Source organism: Amblyomma mixtum, chromosome 8 (assembly GCF_055824585.1).
Source record: "Amblyomma mixtum isolate Tamu chromosome 8, ASM5582458v1, whole genome shotgun sequence".
NCBI lineage: Eukaryota > Metazoa > Arthropoda > Arachnida > Ixodida > Ixodidae > Amblyomma > Amblyomma mixtum.
Window position 1 is genome coordinate 66,244,455 of NC_143019.1, and position 24,765 is coordinate 66,269,219.

The 24,765-nt window shown below is 48.1% G+C and overlaps 1 protein-coding gene and 1 non-coding gene across 2 annotated transcripts; one reads left to right on the forward strand and one right to left on the reverse strand.

Annotated features, from left to right (window-relative positions):
* Nucleotides 1-186: 186 nt before the first annotated feature.
* LOC149332793 (xaa-Arg dipeptidase-like) lies at nt 187-22,801 on the reverse strand. Its single transcript, XM_089558375.1, has 6 exons — nt 22,433-22,801; nt 19,498-19,643; nt 12,285-12,434; nt 9,252-9,393; nt 2,625-2,867; nt 187-509 (listed from the first exon to the last, which is right to left on the reverse strand). Exons 1-6 carry the CDS (start codon nt 22,662-22,664, stop codon nt 187-189), a joined length of 1,236 nt encoding a protein of 411 aa, XP_089414501.1. The 5' UTR covers nt 22,665-22,801.
* On the forward strand, nt 4,421-4,494 carry TRNAT-GGU (transfer RNA threonine (anticodon GGU)). The gene has a single exon. It is a non-coding gene; the product is annotated as a tRNA-Thr (tRNA).
* Nucleotides 22,802-24,765: the final 1,964 nt, after the last annotated feature.

The window sequence follows — 24,765 nt, forward strand, 5'->3', positions numbered from 1 at the left end:
TCACAGGCGCACATGTGAGATGCACTTTATTTCATTTCTCGTTTCACGTTTACGCGCCTCTATGGCAACCACTGAGTGGTGTTTACGCTTCTACTATAGTAAAGATCTCCTCTCCACGTTGACCAATTAAAAAAAATACCTTGAGACCGATCGAAGTACGGATAAAGTCAAGAACAGTAATTTAATTCACGGCGATTGGTTCTTCCCGGCCCACTGTTGCAGTCGTGTCTTCTTCCACTCGGCAAACTCCGCCTTCGCTTGGGACACCAGCGCTGGGTCGGTGAACAGGTCGAGTGCCGTGAGCGCCAGTACCTTCGCGGTGCGTAGCGTCGGCGGCTGGGCCTCGGCCGAGTTGGAGGCCTCAGCGAACGCCGGCGTGTGGTTCATGCCATCGGTCCGGATCCGGAACATAGGGTGAATGGTGGGCACTTCGTACGACACGTTGCCGGCGTCCGTGGATGCCCCACACAGCTCCATGGACACCAGGTCGGCGTCGGTGAACTCGACGCCTGCATCGCCATTAGTGCGGAAACGTCGGGTCACAAGCTTTCAGAATCACTCTTAACCTTTATTACTCAATTGCAACAAGACATTTTCCGAATCCTTAAGTAGTTTTATGGGCAATATGGTTTCGTCAACAAATGGCGGATAAGACAGCTTTCACAGCAGGAAATATCAGCTCAAATCGTGCGTTTCCGACATTGCATACTACATCGACGCGATTTTTTTTTAAACTCGCAATTGTCAGTGCACGTTAAAGATCCCCAGGTGGTCGAAATTACTCCGGAGCCCTCCACTACGGCACCTCTTTCTCTCTTTCTTCTTTCACTCCCACCTCCCTCCCTTCCCTCGCGGCGCGATTCAGGTGTCCGCCGAGATATGTGAGACAGATACTGCCCCATTTCCTTTCCTCAAAAACCAATTTACCAATCGCAATGGACATCTCTCAGGCGCTAGGAGGAGTAATCAGAATTTTATCTTTATTTGACCTTTGACGAATGGCGCATTTAGCTGGACGAGATACATTGTGGCAAATCGAATTTACCAATAATGAAAATCTCCAGTTACTATGTACAGCACGCTGCGTAGATGACGTCTTTAGGTCAGTGAATATTTGGTTTGGTTTATCGGTTGGTTTATTGGGGCTTAACGTCCCAAAGTAACTCAGGCTATGAGGGACGCCGTAGTGGAGGACTCCGGAAATTTCGACCACCTGGGGTTATTTAACGTGCACTGATGACATCGTACAGGTGTAACCAGACATATTAAGGCAGCTTATGTGGCAACACGGGAATGCATGAAAGAACAATATATTACGGGAATCGTGAGGGACCCTACGTCCAGTATCTGAGGTCATTCAATTTTAGTTTCAATATAGATGCAGGGATTGTTTTAAAGGCAGAACTAAAATTGGCTGGTTTCTTGAAGTTCTGCCACAGTCGGCCACGCAGCTCCGAAGGCAGGAGGCATTTTCATTTTTTCCTTTTGGTAAAGAAATTGCCGACAATTGCTTTACTTCCTAATGCAAAATTTGAGCGCAGCTCATCAGCTGTTCCAGCTTTTCGATAGATCTCGATAGATCGCTTTTCGATAGATAGAAAAACACCTCGACTCAAATGGCTAGAACCTGCATAACAAAGTATTTTATTGAAAGAATTTGCAAAATTGAACCTGTTTGCTCAGTGCCATCAATAGTTAAGATCATTATAGCCTGACCTCGCAGTTTAAATTTAAGGACATGTTTAGCTGTCTCTATTTTCCGTCCGGATTGCGGTAAAATTCTGTCAGATAAATTATCATAATCCGTTGCCCTACATACATAAAGACTCAGCTTACTTAGCTTTTATGAATACAGTGAATAATCTGCATTTTTCAACTAGCCTGAGGAAGTGAACGGTTGTCCATGGTTAGAGCTCTTTCTTGCGCTCCCAAAGCTAACACACTCTCAATGACCAACCAGCGAACACAGATGTACTGCAGTCTGATTGGTCTGGGGATGATCCCGTGACACCGGAGTAGTGACGTCAGTATATGCCCAGCTTCCCATGGCATCACCAACTAGCATCGTCTGTTGGCCGTAAGTTACGAACATCGCGTAACTGCATACCGGTATTTTAATCTCCTAGGATGCGGAAAACTAGAGTCCCGAGATATTCTGGGCGGAGATTGGGGTTGTAATGGCGGCTGAATATTCCTCCTCGCTCCAAAATCTGACTTATAAAACCGCTTTCTGTGGTTTAAAACGTATTTTCGACGGCCTTAGAAAACCAACGGGACATACTGAACATTCGAAATTCCCGCGCTAATTTTGAGTTTTCAGCGCCACGCGGCACTTGGTGGCAGCCGTGCAAACTAGAAACATTTGTCCAGATTTCCTGGGCTTGAGAGGGACGGGCATGCTGCTCTCTGAGCAGCAGCAAATACTACGACCACCAACGCCATCGCTTACGAAAAGGCAAGGTTCTGGGGGCATAAACCTCAACAAGGAATGAGCTGCGTGTTTCTTTTTTTTTCGTGTGTGTGTGTGTGGGGGGGGGGGGCTGCCTCCGTTCATGACAAAGGTTGTATTTGTCCTCATTTCCTCTATACCGTCGGTTCCGACAGAAAACATTTGTAGTACGTACCCAAGGCTTGTCCGTGCTTCCTGTAGGCCTTCACCAAAGCCAAGTTGTGGACCACGTCCTTATACGCAGTGTCCTTCTCCACCGTCATTGTGCAACCCGTGGCCTGGGCCGCAGCCCCGAAGCATCCCTCGACTCTGGCGACCAACTCGTTCAGCTCGTCGAGTGTCTGCGCTCGAACGCCGTACACGACCTTGCTCGAGCCGGGAATGATGTTGGGATAGCTTCCCGATTCCGTGATGATGCCTGCAACGGGTGGCATAATGCGCCGCACAGTTGAGATTACCAGAAACAAACACGTCTCATGTAACTGTCAGTCAAAATTTTGCTGGGTTTCGATCATACGGTCTGCTATTTTAATGTGCTGTATTCAAAACAGACTGCACTGGGCATGTCCGATTCCAGTCCGATGTATCCCGCAGTTTCATGCTTCATTAGCGTCCAATACTTCGTTGTTGCTCAAGTTTTTAGTGTGCTAGAACTTATAGCGGCCATTTCCCCGCATTTGGCCGTTGCCTGCCTGCCTCTGTCCGTCCGTCGTCTGTCAGGCGCCAGCCCATTTAGCCGTTAGAGGCTGCTCGGAGCAACCTGGGCCGCAACTCAACCCAAGTCCCACCGAGGGCAACACCTGCCTTAGCACCTGCCTTGTACCACTGCGTCACTGCTCACCTACCAATCAGGTGGCTTACTCGCCAGGATGTAGCGGTGGCGACAAGGCGAACCTGGGGCGCTAATTAGGCGGCACCGCCCCCTAAGCCCACACAACTAAGTGGAATGAGCAGGAGCGGTTAGGACGAGAGCGTGATTCGAATGTTGCTGGCACAGTAGCTAAACAGACGATGTTGGGGCGATTATTAGGTCGTAGCCTGGTAGCAACTAGAAGGTCGTCGCTCCAACTGACAACTGACGTCATGCTAGCGCACATATCCGCATTTGGCCGAGTTACCCAAATCGACAGACCTAATTCTAGAGGCCTGTGTACTGTGCGATGTCAGTGCACGTTAAAGAACCCCAGGTGGTCGAAATTTCCGGAGCCCTTCACTAGGGCTTCTCTCATAGCCTGAGTCGCTTTGGGACGTTCAACCCCATAAACCAAACCAAACAAAACCAACTTTTTATGTTAATAAATGTCGTCCGTCAAGGCTTACAGTATGCCTGCCACAGTGGCGGATGTATTAAGGGAGTAGCGGAACCAAATTTGGAGTCGCGTGTTGTTTTTTTTGTTGTTGTTGTTGTTAAATGATGCGTTGGACACTGGTGTGGATATGTCACCTAACTTTCCCTGCATACCCTGGATAATGTGTATTTCAGTTCTTTCTCTGGAGTTGTTTCGTTTTTTTGAAAAGCCGAGCTGTGCCTATGTTGTCTCAGATGAGTTTAGAAATCTCGAGGCTACGTGAAGCGTACAAAATTGCGACAAAACCGCTGCTTTACCGGTTTAATTCATTCCTCCGATTACGCCAGCTTCGCCGAAAAGCAAAACTGACAAGAAATAGGCAACTAACTATAGCTTGCCGTCCCGGTTAGCTCAATTGGTAGAGCGACTGCTCCGGTGAAGCGGTGGTCCCGGGTTCGAACCCCGGACCAGGACGAATTTTTCTTCAACTGCGAGGTTTCGGAGAAAGCTGTATAGCTTTCCTTTTGTAGCCGTATGGCTGCGCTCGGGTGGATGCCAATGAGTAATTACTCCCTTATTACAAATCTACTCCACCTTGGGGGTTTCCCCTAAACATTGGACCAACACTGTTCCCACTTCGAGTTATTGATCAATTCGCTCTCGCCCTACCATAAGCTTGCCGTCCCGGTTAGCTCAATTGGTAGAGCGACTGCTCCGGTGAAGCGGTGGTCCCGGGTTCGAACCCCGGACCAGGAAGAATTTCTCTTTAACTGCGAAGCTTCTGAGAAAGCTGTATAGCTTTCCTTTGTAGCCGTATGGCTGCGCTTGGGTGGATGCCAATCAGTAATTACTCCCTTATTACAAATCTACTCCACCTTGGGGGTTTCTCCTAAACATTTGACTAACTATATACTGCGTGGCAATGTAAGCTTCACGAGGCCTCGGCGTTGTCTAAACACACTTGTGACCTCGTAGCCACCGTAACAAGCACCCGCCGCGGTGGTCCAGTGGTTACGGCGCTCGGCTGCTTTCCCGAAAGACGCGGGTTCGATCCCGGCCGCGGCGGCCGAATTTCGATGTAGGAGAAATTCTAGAGGCCCGTGTACTGTGCGATGCAGGTTAAAGAACCCCAGGTGGTCGAAATTTCCGGAGCCCTCCACTACGGCGTCCCTCATAGCCTCAGTCGCTTTGGGATGTTAAACCCCATAAACCAAACCAAACCGTAACAAGCGCATGCGAGGGGATCCGCTGCCGACCACGAGGCGCCGTCTGAAAGAGGAACAGCACACGCCCTCTGCCGGGGGCTGGAGAAGGAAGGCGTCGAAATAACACGGCAGCGAGCTCTTCACTAGAACACAGTGCTTGTCACGGCAGGACTAGAGATGACCTCATCAGTCGTGTGCCGTGAGTACTGCACGAACGCCAGCTAACTAAACAGTACCAAGCACGTAAGCCGAAAATACCGGAACAACCATTTTCCTCTTTTCAGCTATTCGAACGCGGAAGCTTGTAGAATTTGGCTAGTAAAGTAGTAATCGGCCGATAGGCGCCGAGTTTCGGAACGTATGCGGATGGAGGTATACGTAGGTTTGTTCAAACTTTGTTAGCCTCTGCTAATCAGCCTTATCGCCTTTCCTTGTACCCCAGCCGCATATTATTGTGAAGAGGAGAACCAGTCAAAAAGGACAAGGACAAGAAGAGATATACACCATGAAGACTGAACTAGAAACTGTGCTTTAATGAAAACAGAGACCTCCCAGCAAGGCTAATATGGCATGCGCGGCACAGCCATCGCCACATTGCGGAGATTACAAAGGGAAGATAAGCAGCGTATCTGCCGCCGGCGATCTAAGAAAGCAAATTCCTTTTCCAGCAAGCGCACTGAAGTGGTACTGTGGTAGAGAGAGGGTGTGGTAGATGGTCCTTGGCGATCACAAGATGAACAAGGGAGGGGAAAACCTCAGGTTGCTTGAGCCAACGTTTCGACAAGAGGACTTTTCTTCGTCTGGGCGAAGTGGTACTGGTACGATTATCGCCGTGCATACTGATGAAGTATGCCTCTATAATTCCGAGCTCTTCTTTGCCCCTGCCTGTGCCAAAAATGCTAAGATTGCCGAGCAGAGGGTAGTAACCACACTCCCTGCAATGGCGAGGCAAATTTTCTCCACCATCAACAGAAGTCAAGACTTGTAATGCTCACGCAGCCGATCATTGATATATCGGACTATTAGGCCGATATAAGCCTTTCTGCAGGTAAGCAGGAACTTACAGGCCACGGGTGTGGCACATGGCGTGAACACTCAGCACGTTACCGACGTGCAAAACCAAGGCGGTTACAGTGAAATGTTAGCTGCGGAATCTTATCGCTCAGTAAGCTAACTAGCCTGTGCCAGATGTTAGCCGAGAGACCACACCTGTGTTTCAATAATGCACGTTTAACAGTACCTTTTGCGTGTCATTTGGTGCGACATTGTGTTCAGGAAAGTAAAAACAGCGCTAAATTCTACACAAAACACACAGAAAGACGGACAGGACGGGCTCTGACTTCAAGTCAGCGCCCGTCCTGTCCGTCTTTCTGTGTGTTTTGTGTAGAACTTAGCGCTGTTTTTACTTTCCTGAACACAATTCAGTAATGCATCTGCTTTTTTTTTCTTTTTTCTCTGCACTTCGCGACCGTCTGCTGAACGGCAGTTTGCAGGGATCCCGTACATTCATAGCCTGTCTGATCGCCTAAAAAAAGATCGAAGAGGTGAATTTAAAAGGAATTGTTTCTTCAACGAAAAGCTGCAAAAATTGTGCAGATTGACCACGCCCTGAAGCTTAAAGCAACTTCAGGGCCAAAAGAAGCACAGAACTAAGTTCGTTTAGTGTGCTGGTTCAGTGGTCTACAACATACTCTCGCCATGTGGGAAAAACTATGTCGGTGAACGCGGTAGGTGTTTGAACGGTGGCCTCCTGGAGTATTGCAACAATGTATCTCAAAAGCGAAGAGGGTTTTTTGCCGAACACTGCCGAAGATGCAAGCCAAATAATAACAGTGTTGATCAGAGCCAAAGTGAACCTTATGATGAACGCGTGTACCAGCCCGTTTACAGAGACACCACTGCTATCACAACAAGTAGCTGCCAACAGACTCTAGAAATTATCAGAGCTGAAATGAAAGATTGCGTAGTTGATTCCTCGTCGATTGCTCTCACTCGCGGGGAACTATTGTACTTGCATCACCGCATGAATATCTCGCTTGATGCGCACGTGTGATAACGTTTACTATTATATACTTAAATTCCGTTCCGAGGTTCAAAATAAACTGTTTTAAGTCAGCGCTCGTCAATCCCATTTCGTTGTTTTTCTTGCGTCGTTGCCCTACGGTGAGCTGTACGCTTGTGTAACTTATTATGGAGAAGACTTCTGTTCATGACTCTCATGTTTTCTTTCTTTGGTAATATGCAGTGCATATTTGTACTTTCAATTACGTTTTGCAATGAACTCTGCTATAATAGTAAAATGAGAGTTAAAGGACATTTGTCATAGCTGTGTATTATTGCTCTAGTGGCCATTTAGCACCTACGTTCTTGCTGCGTAATTCGTGCGAATTTGTAAGGTCATCAATAACGCATCTCTATAGTTTACCGCCGAACACTCTGTACAGGCGCAGCCATAAGTAAACGGAGCACGCTATTGTGTTCGAAGCGCAACCACGCTTTCTCCATTGCTAATGAAGAAGCCTTGTTTGTCGACAAGAAAGCCCACCAACCTCCGCTACCAGCATGCGCGCACCACTGCTGGAAACTTCATTTAGGTGACGTGTGAAAAATATTCGAAGACAGTTGCGTGATCCGTTTACTTTTCTCCGCGCCTGTACGTTTCCGACACGAAAAAGCAAGGCGGTAACAGCAGAAGATTACCGGCGGAACCCTGTCACACAAGAAAAAAGCTAGACAGGGCCAGAAGTTAGCCGAGACTCAGGACTTCGTTTCAGTAATGCATCCGTTTTTTTTACCTCTTTTATCACGGCCCACCTATGTAATTTTAATTTTTACCACGCGCTTTGATGACGTCACCGGACGTGATTCTACCTAAGGTAGATACTCAAGCTGCACGCAAAGCGACAGCTGAATCACCTGCGTACGACTGAGGTAACTTGCTTACATTCATCTGGTCTTCGCTGTGGCCGAGTAACGTACCGTCGCACATGCATGCGTCACCGGTGACCAAACCGGATCCGGCAGCGCTTACACGTCGGAAAAGGCCACATAACCGATGTCACGGCATTTAGGTACACCTTGAGTACCTTCACTGGCACATGCATGCGTCACCGGTGACCAAACCGGAGCCGGCAGCGCTTACACGTCGGAAAAGGCCACATAACCGATGTCACGGCATTTAGGCGTCATTCCATTTCCGTGCACCCAAATACATAGAGCTAGGGAACATGGACGGATTAAGTGAACAGTACAGGGCCCTTTTTGTTGCACGTGATTCTACCTAAGGTATATACTCAAGGTGGACGCAAAGCGACAGCTGAATCACCTGCGTACGACTGAGGTAACTTGCTTACATTCATCTGGTCTTCGCTGTGGCCGAGTAACGTACCGTCGCACATGCATGCGTCACCGGTGACCAAACCGGATCCGGCAGCGCTTACACGTCGGAAAAGGCCACATAACCGATGTCACGGCATTTAGGTACACCTTGAGTACCTTCACTGGCACATGCATGCGTCACCGGTGACCAAACCGGAGCCGGCAGCGCTTACACGTCGGAAAAGGCCACATAACCGATGTCACGGCATTTAGGCGTCATTCCATTTCCGTGCACCCAAATACATAGAGCTAGGGAACATGGACGGATTAAGTGAACAGGACAGGGCCCTTTCTGTTGCAAGTGATTCTACCTAAGGTCAAGTAAAAGTTGAAATCAAGAGCCGATTCCCACGCAGCAAAAAAAAAGAATGTATGGGATGCAGGAAAAGCATTATCAACAGATGGCAATGATCAATCGCCTATCAGCCCAAAGGGTGAAAAAGGGGCTTATTTTCTACATCAGCTGATGAAAGCGCACTCATATAAGCGGCAACCAAACACGCCAGCCCTTCTTCTTACATCTTCTGGCTTTTAATTGCTCGTTTCGTGGCTTTCCTGTCTTTTTTCCGTGTGTGGCGTTAACCTTTCATTATCTATATGCAGCTCAACTTGTGTTGAAGGGATATCAGTTGGAAGAAGTGCTGCCTGTGTCCCCCAAATTGCAATGGATTAACTGGCCTACTCCTACCATCAAACTATGGTGATCTCTATCTCTCGCTACTGATACCCTATGTCCATAACGTAGCCTTGCTTTAAAGTAATCTGAGCTCGAATTCACAAATCGAGTCACATGCAGGAACATCTTGCGGCTAGCCGCCCCTCTAGCGCTAGTCAGTCAGTCAAGACGACGAACAACACGACGCCAGCTGCAGCGTCTACCAGCGCTGCGCTGGATGTGGGGCACACTCAAGCAACCTGCCGTATACGCACCGTGTATCCGGCTCTCGGGCTTCGTCTGCTGCCGAAGCAGCGACACGTTGACGTACGAGGCCACGGCTGCGTCCATGGCGTTCACCCCTTCCCAGGGGGAGGCGGCGGCGTGCGTCGCCCTGCCCTTGTAGTGCACGGTGATCTGGGATGGAGCCAAACGACCACTGGTCATGTATACTTATTAATGCAGAGTGCATTTAAGCGCCACTCTCTTAGGCTTTGTGCCAGACGTTCTTGAAAACAAAGGTCGGAAGGTGGCTGCGCTTTTTTATTTATTTATTTAGAGCATACTGCAGGCCCAGGGAAGGGCCCTGGCCGGAGGGGCACAATAAGCACAATACAAAAAGTGCAAAACAAAAGTACAAGGCAAGTCATGAAAAAAAAATGGCTGAGGCTTAGCTAAGGTTAAGCCTAGTCAGATGCGAAGCATATTGATGGCTAGGATTGGTAAAGTTCCTCGCTTTGTTCTTCAGTTGTTGTAGAACGTTGTCGCCGAGCCGCATATTGAGCACGCCGCTTAGCCAGACGTTCATCCCGCTCTTCATTGGTCTCTGTGGCACGCTGAAGCTTTCGCTTCTCGTTCAAATGAGCCCTGCTTCTAGGCGATATCCCAACACCTGGCCGCCTCGTAAGTGCCCGGAGAGCGAGGCAAGCTCAACTTTATACCGCTGCTGTAGCGTCACGTGGTCAGCTGCAGCGCCTCTGATGTGGAGCCTCCACCGCCGCGGCCGACCGCGCGAGCCGGCAGCCCATCTCTCCTCTGCTGTGACGTCATGTTGTCACGTGGTCAGCCGCCGCGCCTCTGATGTGGAGCCTCCACCGCCGCGGCCGACCGCGCGAGCCGGCAGCCCATCTCTCCTCTGCTGTGACGTCATGTTGTCACGTGGTCACGCTAAAGGTCAATGGTAGCTCCACCGCTGCGCTCGACGGGCTGTAGTGTAGCTCTAGTAATATGCTTCGCATAAAAAACAATTAAATGAACGGCCTGTTCAATGGCATCAATGTCAACTGTTAATGATGGTGGTAGCTGATTCCACTCGGTAATGGTGCGGGGAAAAAAAGAAAATTTGAATATGTTAGTTCTGGCAAAGTAAGGTTTTAACGATTCAGTGTGCCTGTTTCTTGTTGACCTGGACGTTATCGGTTGGAGATACTAATCGGGAGCCATTGACAGTTTGTTATTTTTCAATAGAAAGATAAATCTTAACCTTAGTATTCTACGCCGAGTTTCAAGGGACTGTATATTATGTTGAAGCAACAGAGCAGATGGTGCGCCAGTGGTGCGATATTTAGAAAATATAAGCCGAACAGCTTTGAGCTGAATTCTTTCAAGGGCATAATGCCCATAAGGCCCCATAATGAATGAAACCAATGCACCAAATAGATCTCAGCTGCCCTTTTCATAAAGCTTGAGGTTATTGCTATATAAAGATGCGATCTTATATTGCTCGTTGCACTTGCATTGCTCTGGAGGTTATTTACGTTGGCATGGTAATAGGGAAATAAACGTTTGCAACCTCATTAGATGACTCAACCGTCCTCATTAATATGTATCAGCAGCGCGAACGCAATCAAGAATAAGATGCAGATAGGACAGAGCGCTGAACTTCCAACTTTATTTGAAGAACCTGAAACTCGCACTTATATACACGCCAGGTGAAACGACCACCGGGGGGAAAAATCAAGGTAACGTGACAGTCAGAGCGCGCAACCAACTAGCCCGAAAGATTGTATTATTCATCATTAATATATTCGTCATCATTATCACGGGCACTCTGTAGTGGAGAGCAGCAGCTACGAATCAGACAACAAGATTTTATGCAAGGCGCCGGAACCTCGCCGGCCGCTCACGTCAGAGGACAGGACTTCATCCCTGGAAGAGGCGGTTCCCTTGTTAATGCACAAAGAGCGGGGAACAAGCCATTGAGAGGATTAGTCATCTCTCTTGAGTGCGCATGTGCTCTCCCACTCTACCTCCGCACTTTCAACGCAAAAGGTCTAAGATGAAGTGTTAAATAAGTGCAAAGGGTACTAGTATACTCAGAGCAATCGGCACAGTTTGGTCAGACCAGCATGGTCGGCTGAAACAAACGTGTTTTGTGAAAATGGTCAGCCACTTTAAAAGAGAGCAAGGCTTGCACTTTACAATAACGACACTTTAGCAAATTTCACTGACAAGGCGATATACACTGACTCTCTTGTCCTCCTTTCGCAGCAATGTCATGCGTTGGATATTCTGCGTGAACGAAGGTTGACCGAACGGATTTTGTCCACTCAAATCCTCACAAGATCGCGGCTCAAGCCCAGGGAATCTGGACACACGATTCCAGTTTCTACGGCTGTCACCACGTGTGTGTTGTGCTGAACACTCAAAATCACCGCGGTAATTTTGAATAGCCGTCGGAAATAGCTGATGTGCACTCAAGTAGCACTTTATAGGACAGATTTTGCAGCAAGGAGGAAAACTTGGCCATGAAAACAATAGGGTCTACGCGGAATCTCCCGGCACTCCCTAGTTTCCTCAAAACTAGAACTTTAAAATATCCCCATTGAGTTGCACAGTGTTCGCTACTGCCGGCCAAAAGATGGGGCTAGTTTGTGATGTCCAGTAAAGTCATTAGAACTGTCCACGAAAGCTGAGCATGCTATATCTGCTGGGTTTCCAGCTTGCGTCTCAGCAAAAAGGAAGAGCACACATTGAACACGTAGATAGTTCAAGCCCAGACTCCATAAACTATCTCTGGTGACAATGACAAGCCCAGACTCCACAAACTATCTCAGGTGACAATGACAAGCCCAGGCTCCACAAACTATCTCCGGTGACAATGACAAGCCCAGACTCCACAAACTATCTCCGGTGACAATGACAAGCCCAGGCTCCACAAACTATATCCGGTGACAATGAAAAGCCCAGACTCCACAAACTATCTCTGTTGACAATGACCAATGGAGAATTTCGGGCTCCCTTACACGAACAAAGAGAAAAGTTGGAGTCACCCCCTAGTAGCGATGGTGTCATGCTCTGAAACGAACCTGTTGCAAGGCGTTGACAGCCAGTCGCAGCGTGTCCTGGTGCATGGGGTGAGCCATCAAGGCGGCGTCGATATCGCTGAACACCCCCTTTTGCACCAGCAACTCCTTACCACCACGGCTCTCTTCGGCAGGGGTGCCTAACACGACGAGCTGCAATAGAAAGGTAATGCAGTGTGGTCAAAATGACTTAAAATCACTGAAATGCGGCAAAATTTCATGCCTATGTTCGCCCCTTTGCAGGTGTACACCTCGTCGCAAGTGTATTCCTAGAGGGCAACCGACTATTCGACCATTTTCAAATCGGTGAGGCCTACATTTGGGGAACGGAGGTCAAGGTGGGCCAACGTGCCCAGTTTTCAAAATCGGCGAGGCCTACGTTGGAAGAACAGAGGTTAACAGAGGCCAACATGGCCAGTTTTCAAAATCGATGTGGCTTACGTTGGAAGAACGGAGGTCAAGGTGGGCCAACGTGCCCAGTTTTCAAAATCGGCAAGGCCTACGTTGGAAGAACAGAGGTTAACAAAGGCCAACATGGCCAGTTTTCAAAATCGATGTGGCTTACGTTGGAAGAACGGAGGTCAAGGTGGGCCAATGTGTGCCCAGTTTTCAAAATGGGCGAGGCCTACGTTGGAAGAACGCAGGTCAACGAGGGGCCAACGTGGCCAGTTTTAAAAATCGGTGAGGCCTACGTTGGCAGAACGGAGGTAAAGGTGGGCCAACGTGGCCAATTTTCGAAATCTGCGAGGCCTACGTTGGAAGAACGCAGGTGAACGTGGGCCAATGTAGTAAGCTTTTTTTATATGGCACCACCATTGTTGGTCGAATGTGGGGAGCCTTGGGCCTATATTGAGAAGGTGGTGAATTGGCTTAACTGATGTTGGCATATTGCTGGTGTAGTGTGCCAACTGTGACAGGTTCCGCTACCGCCATGCGCCGACACTACGCTGCACCTGACAACGACGAAGTTATGCGCCGACACTACGCTGCGCCTGACGACGACGAAGTTGCCCCGCTCTCTTGGTGCTGGCTACGCCCGTCTGCGCTGCCAGATCCTGCACGGCGGTTCGGTCTCTTGAGGACGCCTAATAAACGCACCCCGACACTGGATATTCTTGACCTATGTAGGGCCACTCAGTGCCAACAACCTCCCAAGTTTGGACCACTGTTCTGTGCTGCTTGGGAATAGTGTCAGCTAGTGTGGTTTAGCCACACTAAATAAGCAAAGAAATGAAGTTAAAAAATTTCGCGAACCGCGGCACTTTAGACTCCATAACCTCGGGAGCATTGGCCTTCCTACTGCTACATTTACCATAGATCCAAGTATACCTCCGTTATAAACAGCAGTTCGGATAAATGCGCAGGTGTTCTTCGAGTAGCCGTCAAGTAACTTCGGGTCAACCACAAGGCAGCGTATTGGGGCCACTTGTATTTCTTATCTATATTAATGTGTATTTATAATAGAACAAATCTCTGGTGAGGCACGCATTATTTGTAACCTGTGGCTGTGTCATTTTTAGAACGATTCCCCAAAACAATCACAAAAGTGAATAGAAATCAGTTACCGCTATTTCCGATTGGCGTAAAGTTTGAGACATTTAGATAAATGTACATGAAAAAGGCTTGCTCCGAAGAACACGAGAAAAGGAACGAATTGCATTACTTTACGTGCTAGACGACACAGTAGTAACTGATGTTGAAAAATAGAGATATTTAGGTGTCCCAATTCCTAACAAACTCGGTCAGACTGTATTTCTGATACATGTTCAGCAGCTTTGCGCAAGTTTTGGTTCTTCAAAAGGATCTTAATAACACACGCGTAAATACCAAGACTTTAGAATACGACGCTTTTGTGCGGACAAAATTGGAATGTCTGGTGGCTGCATCAGACTTTCATATTAAAAATTGGCAGTGATTTAGCTCTGGTTAAACCTGAAATGTTCCGAAAGCAATGAGGATAGAGAGAGAGAGGCGATGGAGAATATTATATGCGCGGCAGCTGCGGCGGCATGACCTCCTCTCCCGCAGATCACTGCCCGTCAAAAGCGGCTAGGAAGCCGAGAGTGCTCTCCAGCTAAGAGCGGCTGCTGGCGGAGGTTCCTCAAGACTAGAGTGCAGCTAAGACCATCTGCGAGACCACCTGGAATGTGTTATGCCCCTCTGCCAAAGAATCTGATGCTTACTTCTATACTCACGACAAAGGACTTGACTGTCAAGGAGAGGGCTGAGTCGGGATGGTTGGTTCATGTTGAATGGTACGGCAAAACAGCGCTGACGGACGGGACGGAAGAAGATGAGACAGACACATGCGCTGTGTCTGTCTCATCTTCTTCCGTCCCGTCCGTCAGCGTTGTTTTGCCGTACCATTCAACTTGACTGTCAATTACTTTTTTCATGCATGAAGACCAAGAAACGCGCATCAGCGTGTATAGCACTCAGACAGCTCTATACTAGATCGTAACTTTTCCAGGAACTTCATGTCAACTAAAACGCGAACTGAATTTCATATAGTAATAGACAACCTACGTGCCATTAGGCGCCGTGCAGAAAGGTGCTACAGACGGACCAGGTGTTTACGGGATCTCAGAAATGCGCAACGTTTGCAGAAGAAAATTAAGCGGCATATGGACAGGCTGTACGACCAGCGCTGGATGAACTGTCAGTCGCTGGATCCTCGAAAGCCCATATCTCCCATTAAGCGGACGATGCGGGGGCTTCGAACGTTTCCACGGCAAAGACAACCTTTCTATGCGTTAGCTCTACGCCAAGACCGCCACCGGATTGAAGTAGCAACTGACTTCTGGAGGTCCATTGCGGGCGCACTGGCTACCGCGAGTTCTCAGTGGGCTCCTCCTGCATCACGGGACTCAGCGATGGATGCCATCTTTTTTCGCGAGAAACTTGACAGAGCCCTAGCGCAAAGTAAGCGTTCGTCTTCACCAGCGCCAGACGGCATCGCATATTCCACTTTGTGCCACCTTGACCACGACGGACCAGAAGAGCTACTCAGTCTTGATAACCATTCATGGCAAGAAGGTGTTGTTCCTCCCCAGTGGAAATTCAGTCGGCTGATGCCATTACTTTAACCAGGGCAAATACCCGCTCAATCTCATATCATACAAGCCAATAGCTTTGGCCAGCTGCGTGGGAAAAACCGTGGAAAGAATAATTGTAATGCGTCTTGAGGGGTGCATTGAGAACTATAAAGTATACCCAAACGCCATGGCGAGTTTTCGGAGGGGTCGCTCCTGTATAGACAACGTCATCGATCTTGTCTCCACAGTTCAGCCACAGAAACGCCAGAAACGCATGTGCGTGGCACTTTTTCTTGATGTCAAAGGTGCTTACGATAACGTCACACATGAAGCCTTGATACAGTAAAGGCTGTTGGTATCGGTGGTCAGATGTTCAGATGGCTGAAAAGCTTTCTCACGAACAGGTCATCTTTATCATGCGTGAAGATAGCACGACACCTGTGCATTGCACTTACCGGGGCGTGCCCCAGGGCGGAGTGCTCAGCTCTACTTTGTTCAATCTGTCACTTATAGCACTACCATTGTGCCTGCCTAATACCATGCACATTCCTATGTATGCCGACGATGTCTGAATTTGGGCCTCCTCTGTGTCAAGGTTCGAGGTGCGAGCGAGACTTCAGCGACCTTAACTTCCTCCTATCTCCGACAGCAAGGTCTGAGCGTTTCAGCCGAGAAGTGCGCGTTAGTGGCTTTTACACGCAAATATATGACTCCATATCCTGTAACTATCGACGGCCATACCATTTACGATTGTACCTCTCGTTGTTTTTTAGGGATTATGATATCATGGAGCCTGCATTGCACCTTTTTAAAGAAAAAGCTAACCTCTATCGCTCACCTACTCAGATTTATGGGTGGAAAATCATAGGGCTCGTCGGTTCAGGCAGTGCTGCAGCTTTACAGAGCATTCTTCTTGGTATTTTTGTAGTACAGTAAACCCGCAGATTCCAACACATCTAAGATGAATTTTCGTGCCCTCCAGGCTGTACAAATTCAGGCGCTTCACACATGTCTGGGTCTCCCTCGCAGCGCATCAACAATTTAAACCATTGCTATAGCCAAGGACTACCCACTTTCGACGTATATAGATAGGCCTTGACACACTGCGTATTCATATACGTCAGCTAAGGACTCCCCAGCATCACCTTGTGTCGGTACCGGTACGGAGACCGCACGCTGCGTTTGCAAACATACTAGAAGCCCACCAGTCGTATATCCCATCACAGTTCACCTCTGCGGCACGGCCTTCCTCTGAGCTGTGGTGTCTGCGGGAGTCATGTGTGCGCCTTACAGTTCCGGGAATATCGAAGAAATTGGCCCTATCGAAGCCAGCCGTTAAACAGTTGACACTCCCCCTACTCCAAGCCGAGTATAGTGACCACGCGCATGTATACACAGAGGGCTCGGTCTCATCTACTAGTTAAGCTTGCATCCAGGTCAGAACTGGTCGCTCGTCGTGCGGCTGTGCAGTACATCGGTGCACAAACAGCCCATAAATGGGCTGTATTCTGCCATTCAAAAGATGTCCTGCCATGTTTCAATTCTGCCTTATGCCATGGCGACCACGAGCAACTCGTAGCCGAGATAAGACATCTACAACACCAAGCACTTGGCGATGGTTATGGCATCATTTTTCAGTGGCTACCAGGACACAGTGGCATTGTTGGAATCGTCGAAGCTGATATTGGAGCTCGATCGACCCATGGCAGTGCCAACAATGTCCAAATACAGCAGACAAGAGCCGACGCAGCAAGACATCTGCGAGTGCTTGGCCGAAACGATACTTCAGCGTCATAGTCTACTCCTGGAAACTCGGCATGCCGCTTACACCGCCTCGACCCTTTACTCCAACTCAGTCTACCGTCCGACCTATCCCGCTGCGACGCTACGCTCTTGTGTCGTCTGGGGCTGGGAGTGGCGTTTGCAAATGCTTGCTCCCACTTAGTCGCAATGGCAGACTCCTCTGCCTGTGAGAACTCCTGGTGCGATAAGTGGTGCGAGAGATTTAGCGCCTACTTTGTGATTTTCCTCGTTCTGATCGGGAGCGTGCCCTCCTGGCGACAACGCTCCGCCGCTTCATGTCCAACATTCTCGGACAAAAGTTTTGGAAATTGAAAAATTGTAAGACAAGGTATGGAAAACATGAAAGTAATGGTCAATTCTTCTGATATCTAGCAGCAAAATCCTTCTTTGAAAGTGTTCCCATCGCTCGCATCGAACAGTTAAGACTGGCATAGAAAACCAATACGGAACCCTTTTCAAGATAGCAAAAACGTTAGTAGAAAAAAACATATGACTGCCGTGGGGTGATCTCCAGATCCACTGATTGTTACAGTGAAACCTAACATTATAAGAAAAAAATGCGTTTTTAAACGGTTTCCCGATCAAAAATGCTTTTGTCCAGAATTGCTGAGTATGAGATCCTCGTCCGCTTATAGAAGCGAAGATTCTGGGCCCTTGGGTTAAACCTTAATCGCAGAGGGCAGCCGCGAAGCCGGTTTTAAAATTCTTAAAAGGCTCGGCATTGAGTTCAAGGTTCTAAATTTTCAGAAGTCCTGCTCGGTACGGACTACATACACATGAAAAAGTGATCCACTTTTCCCTCTACCCTTTCTATCTTTCCCTTCGTCCCCCTTCCCACGTGTAGGGTGGCATACTGGCAGTCGCCTAGTTAACTTCCCTGCATTTCGGTTCATCATTCCCTCTCTCTCTTCCAGGAAAGGTACCGACCACTTTATCAATAACGGCATCTGTGATCAATTTTGTTCCGCCAACAACAGCCGATCGCTTTGTCCAAACAGTACGATAAGTTCGAAGAATATAACGCATATATGCAGAATTTTGATGGTGATGACATGAGAATGTCAACAAGGAGGTATACTCTGTGTTTGGCGGAGTTTCGGTGGTCGCGGAGGAATTGTGGATCCGGTTAGCTGCTTTGAAGCATGATGAAATAACAGCGCAAGGAACGGGACGAAAACACGAAGGAAGAAGACACAGACACGGGCGCTGACTAACAACTGAAATTTTATTTCGAAGCAGGACACATATATAAAGTACAAAGAGGGGGGTGTGTCCAAGGCGATCCTGCACAATCACCGAAACAGTGTAGTCACGTCCAAGGGTAAAAACGATAAAAAGGTGAAAAAGCCGAAAGAAAGACAAAAAGCGATAAAACCACGGTGTAAGAGGCCGGGACGGAAGTAAAAGCGATGAAAACGATGAAAACGGATATGCACATAGCCAAAAGGCAAAAAAACAGCGTTAAACTAACGTTGAAAAACGGAACTAAAATCGCGCACGAGGTGATTAACAAAAAACACAGAGAGGGGCATTTAAGAACAGAATTAAACATTTACCCTGCCCCTAAGAAAGTCCAATTCTTTTTTCGTAGAAGCATTCGAAATCCACAACGCAAAAGAACAATGTGTGAGTGCACCCTCCCTGTGCCTGTCGCAAAAAGAATTGGACTTTCTTAGGGGCAGGGTAAATGTTTAATTCTGTTCTTAAATGCCCCTCTCTGTGTTTTTTGTTAATCACCTCGTGCGCGATTTTAGTTCCGTTTTTCAACGTTAGTTTAACGCTGTTTTTTTGCCTTTTGGCTATGTGCATATCCGTTTTCATCGTTTTCATCGCTTTTACTTCCGTCCCGGCCTCTTACACCGTGGTTTTATCGCTTTTTGTCTTTCTTTCGGCTTTTTCACCTTTTTATCGTTTTTACCCTTGGACGTGACTACACTGTTTCGGTGATTGTGCAGGATCGCCTTGGACACACCCCCCTCTTTGTACTTTATATATGTGTCCTGCTTCGAAATAAAATTTCAGTTGTTAGTCAGCGCCCGTGTCTGTGTCTTCTTCCTTCGTGTTTTCGTCCCGTTCCTTGCGCTGTTATTTCATCATGGATTACCAACTAGCCCGGCATCTTGCACTTCTGCTTTGAAGCAGCTTAGCTTTTACGGCGAGAGCCGTTACTAGGCCCCACTCCAACTCGCCGTGTAACTGAAACCTATTGCAGTTGTCGTTATCAAAGAAATTCGCAAGGCGAGCCAAGCAAAGAGAAAAATAAATGCAAAAGAAAGAAGAACAGGAAAGGAAAAAGAACGGTCCAATGGAATAGTCAAGGAGCACTGTTTTATACTGCTTGCACATATGCGGCAGGGGACGTTTTCTTGGCTACGCACCTTGCCACGTGCTGCTGACGTCATTTTCATGGCTTCCATTACGGCGAGAGCGGCGCCGACGGAGGCTTCAGCGATCAGGTTGTGGCCACAGGCGTGGCCGATACCCGGCAGTGCGTCGTATTCCGCCATGAGAGCGACTGTGGGACCTGCACAGTGGATGTAATTAGCATGATTTGTGGCTCCTGCTGTAATTAAGAGGCGTCGCGTGTGACATTTCTCTCTTCTTTTAGGGCAGAAGCACTACTTCACGAGTTCTAACGGGCTCACCAAATCTGTGTGACGCTTAACCTTGAGGGTGACCTTGGCATATGCAAAATTAAACACTGCGGCGACTGGGTATCAAACCCGCGGCGGAGCGAACATATGAGCTTCGCTGGCCACCCTGATATATTCTCTCATTCGACTATAATTTATTATGGCCTCCTCAAATGAGCGAGATCATCTCAGCGTCGAATAAAGCAATAGATGTTTTTAAAGCGTGATCCCCCTACATGTTAAATCACTCGCATAAAAATCACGTATCACACCAAAACTACAATATTGCTCTGTCATGAGCCTACATCACAAGTATTTTTAAAATATTAGACGCAGTTCAAAGGCGATCCGCTGGATTCATGCACTCTTTATAATGATACATCAAACATTTTACCCTTGAAAGCAATATCCGGACTACAACCGCCTTCCTTTTTGCCGCAGCATTGAAATTTGCCCTGTATCACAACTTATTTTATTCTTCGCTCAGTAAAACATCGTACAGTATGCTTCATACTTAGAGGGAACACGGCAAATCGTTGCCACGCGCTTCGCGAACCGCTGCGTCGACAGCTGGCGGAAATCGGCAGCGAAGGCGTATTCGCAGTACGCACGACTTGCTCCTCTTTCCGCGCCTGGTGCCGGCCGTTCTCGCCGGCTTTCGGCGGTAGCGCTTCGCGAAGCGCGGCGGCAAGCGTTGTTGGGTTCCCTCTAAGTACGAGACATACTTTACATCACAGCCGCAGCACGCAAGTCTCACCGCAGCGTTCATCATCGTTCATCATTTGCCCGCCCATGATCACAAACTATATTACCCTTCCAGCTTCGCTCTATTTTTTGAAGGGAAAAGCTTCACTAGGCTCGTCAACACCGCGATTCGCGTGAGCCACCCCCAGGGCGCTGCCGCGGCGCGCCCTTCCTCCTCCTCGCCACCCCCTCGTTCTCCTCCTCGCCACCGGTTTACCCTTCGCCGCAGCCGCGCGGTCTCCGCCGCCGTCCCAAGAGGTGAAGGTTCTTTCGCAAGGCGTTGCGATAACGCGTGAGCGGCAGCGACGGCCATAAAAGAGGCCGCGCGCCGCGGCGCACGCTCCATCGCCACTTCTCCTCCTCGCCACCGGTTTACCCCTTGCCGCTGCTGCGCGGTCTCCGCCGCCGTCCCAAGAGAAGGTTCTTTCGCAAGGCATTGTGAGAACGCACGCGTGAGCGGCCGCGGCCATAGAAGAGGCGCAGACATTCGCCATGGAAGGAAGAAAAGAAGACCCAGAAGTGGTAGCGAGGGAGTTGGCTCAAAATCTACGCCGCTATCGTGGTGCTCCCAGTGCATTGTGCGCGAACTGCGACAGTATGACGTCAAACGAGGCATAACTGCAGCTTTTCACTTGTATATCCAGACTTAACCAGAGCTAAGCCACTGCCAATTTTTTTAGAAGGTACAGATTCGAACGCAATATGCCCGCGACATCGTCGACATCGCTTCATCATCTGCTTATCCCAGTGGAATCCCACCCTTATGTTCCACTCGCGGCAAAGGGGAGCTATAAATAAAATCACGCAGAACTGAACTTCAATCGAGAGAAAAGAACAATGCCCTTTTAATTTTGTGTTAAATTTGCTGAGTCAAAACATCATGCCGGTGCATTAGACGTTTATGGCAGTCAGACACGCGGCACTTCGAAAATATACACCATACAACTTTACGCTGATATTTTCTAAAATTATTAATATTAGTTTCTGTGTAACGATCCCAGAATTATACACGCGCATTGAAAATAAGGCCTAAAAATAGCAATAAGCCAATCGTGTAAGATATTAGGCCTCATCAATTACATTGCTATATTAATGCACAAGCTTTACATCGCTTATCGGCAACGAAACCCAGAGGCCCGAAAGACCCCCCAGTCACGTCACCATCGTCTCGCATGACGTCAGCAGTAGACAATGATTGGTTAAATATTTAGGGGGGGGGGGTTCTGAGAAAGCTGTGTAGCTTTCCTTTGTAGCCGTATGGCTGCGTTCGGTTGGATGTCAATGAGTAATTACTCCCTTATTACAGTATACAATGAAATAGTGACGTCTACAGCAAAGAAAATAAATTTCTTCGGAAGGTGCGCGGTATTAATCCAATGACCTTCAAATGGTTATCCGAGAACGCAAGCCATAGGCCTCAGAACCGTACTGATTTTTCGCGGATAAAGGTGAACCGATATAATGTGCGTCTCTTTACGACTGTATGCTAATCATTAGGCGCGTCATTAGAAAAGAAGGAATCTTTAGTGCACCTCGCAACAGCGTTCACAATTACAGAATCCTTAGAGGTACCCATTACAGAGACCCATCTCGGTATTATCCCTAAGCGACCACTCGCACCGAACCATTAATTCCACCTGCCACGGTGTGCAGTTTGCTCGGAATCCAATTGGAAGGTTGCCACCCGCCAAAATATGCCAGTTTTGATGACGTAACAAGGTCAAGTGGACTATGTGGCAAGTGGGTCCCCTGCTTTTCTTCTGCTGAGAATTTTCGTTAACGCAGCCGCCGCCAACGATGACATCGCGCTTAACAGTCCCGAGACCCTTAACTCTATCGCGTATGCTGCGGCTTGAGCAACTCTCCTTCCCTCATGCCCTCCACCTCGTCACCGCGTCCTAAGAACCAAGAAGCCAAACTATCCGGTGTGTCTCACCATCGGATCCTCCCGGAGCTTCGAACTCCGCCCTGAACGCAGTGTCCAAGACGTAGTTTCTCCGCACCTTGAAGCCCCGCTGCTCCAGGAACTCGCAGAGGGCGTCGTGGGCCTTGACCTCCTCCAGGGCCAACTCCGGATGCTCCCAGAGAAAGCGACTCAGCTTCCAGAGGTCCTCGGCATTGCTCTCTACCACACCGTCCACCAGGGCAGTGAGATCCTTGACAGACATGGCCGATCACCTTACCAAAGAAAATATCAGGAAAGAGCTGATCAGGGTGGCCAGCAGCTGAGTTCGAAGGCCTCTTGTGCGAGGCGAGCCGTTCGGAGAGACCTGCGTGCCTAGTTTCACCGCGTACGAAAATACGTTATGCGTTGTCGGTGGCTCGCTCCCTTCCTCGGGTTCGTCTGGCTGAAGCACGTGCCACTCTGTGGTTAATAATCGCGTTCTTTCCGCTCTACACAGCAACCAGAGCTTTTTTTCTTTTTTTAATGTTTTCAGCTGCGTACTGATTTTGTCGGTACGCTCCACGAGGCATGCTAGCCAGTATAGCAGTAAAAAATAGAACGTTGTATAGCCCAGCCTTGCTCAGCTGTCAAACGACCTCAGTTAGCACAGCTGTTTTTTTCCGACGGAAAGTTGCCAAGCTCATTTTGCGAGCTCCGGAAAGCACGACTGTCGCGGATTATATGAGCTTCCTGCAGCTACATGCTAGCAATCCAGTGCGCAGACTTTGTGATCCCTCTACGCAACTCCCCTACCCAGCACAGAGAAGCACTCTCGCTCTTGCCTGAGACGAAATAAATTTATTTTACATAGCTGTTTGCTCTGTAATCAAGCGCACCAGTGCTCAGGGCGCCCATAATCTCGACCTCTGAAATTTTGATTATTTGGTCAAAAGCAATAAATCGTCAACTCGCTCTGATATCCGCGAAAGCTTTCTCTACTTTTTCTGAAATGTGAGAATCGCAATTGAAACGACTTAGCTTTATTTTTCTACAAGAAGTAGAACCACACAAATCGCAAAGTGCGAAAATATTGTGCACGGAATGCGGTAAGCAAAGTTGGTTAAAAGCCACTATCATTGGACTTAACAGAACCCACCTTCCATGCAAACAGACAGCAGTGAAAAAAATAGCGCAGTGTGTCCGTCCCGTCGCATCAATATCAACTACAATAAATTACACGGAGCAAGAGCATCAATCATTGGCCGATGAGGGAATCACGGTGAAATATTTTTCTTGGTAATACACACAGCCTCCTGCAGTATGCTGTATTTTAATCTGCGTTCGTGAGGGAGTGGATTGAATCATCGGCTTGACAAAATTATTGTGAGGTCTGGGCCCGAACCCTACTTCTGTATGTCGCGAGGGGCGCGACCAGCAGTTGTCTTAAGTGTGCCAGGTTTTGCAGTGTGGCGTAGCCTTTGTGTATTTCGGACTTGAAGGAGTGCACGCAGCAACTTTCTGTTGCATATTTTCTTCTTTATATCCACGCAAGAGACATTGCTATGCATGGATCATCCCGTAGTATTCGCCTACGACTGCTAAATAATTTATGATTGAATTTCTTTGCTCTCCTGTTTCTCTTTCGCTTTCAAAAGCCGAGCGAGCGCTGGCTATGACTCTAAAGGTCAGAATAAGTCACGTTAGGCACGAAAACCACTGGGGTATAATAGCTGCTTCTTCCCTCGTTGCGACTGAGGCTCTTGAGGCAGGCTGACTTAGCTTGCGGTGAATCAAAACGACGAAGCAGTGATTACATCGCAGTTTGCTTAATGCCTCACGAGACAGATACCGATGTTTGAAGTTATTGCAATCGCTCAGCTGTTGAAACCAAGACAAGTGAGAGAAGAAAATCAATTATAATTTAGTGGTCGTAGGCGAAACTCCCATGTTGATCCTTGTTTAGTAACGTCTTGCGTATCAAACGGAGACGAAAACACGCAACCTAAAATTTGGTGTCTATGCTCATTTAAACGGAAACTCCGAATATTTGGTGTTGAAAATAAAACCATATTATTTTGAGAAGTGCTTTAAATAGCTAAAATAAGAAAACCAAAACCGAAACGGGGTTTCGGCCAAGCTATGACGTCACGGATACTATGCTAAAATTATTTTGTACGCTTCGATTGTCAAGAATAGCGACCGTAAACGACAGCTTGGATCATTATTCCTCTAAAGTGACCAAAAACATGCGCGAAACTTTCCCTTCGGCAAACGCAAAGAGAACATCAACGATTGTACTAAACTGTGACGTCTCTGAGGTTGCCAGTTTCTAATTGCGCTGATTGAGCCCACGAAACGAAAAAAAAACAGTCATTCGCGCTGCA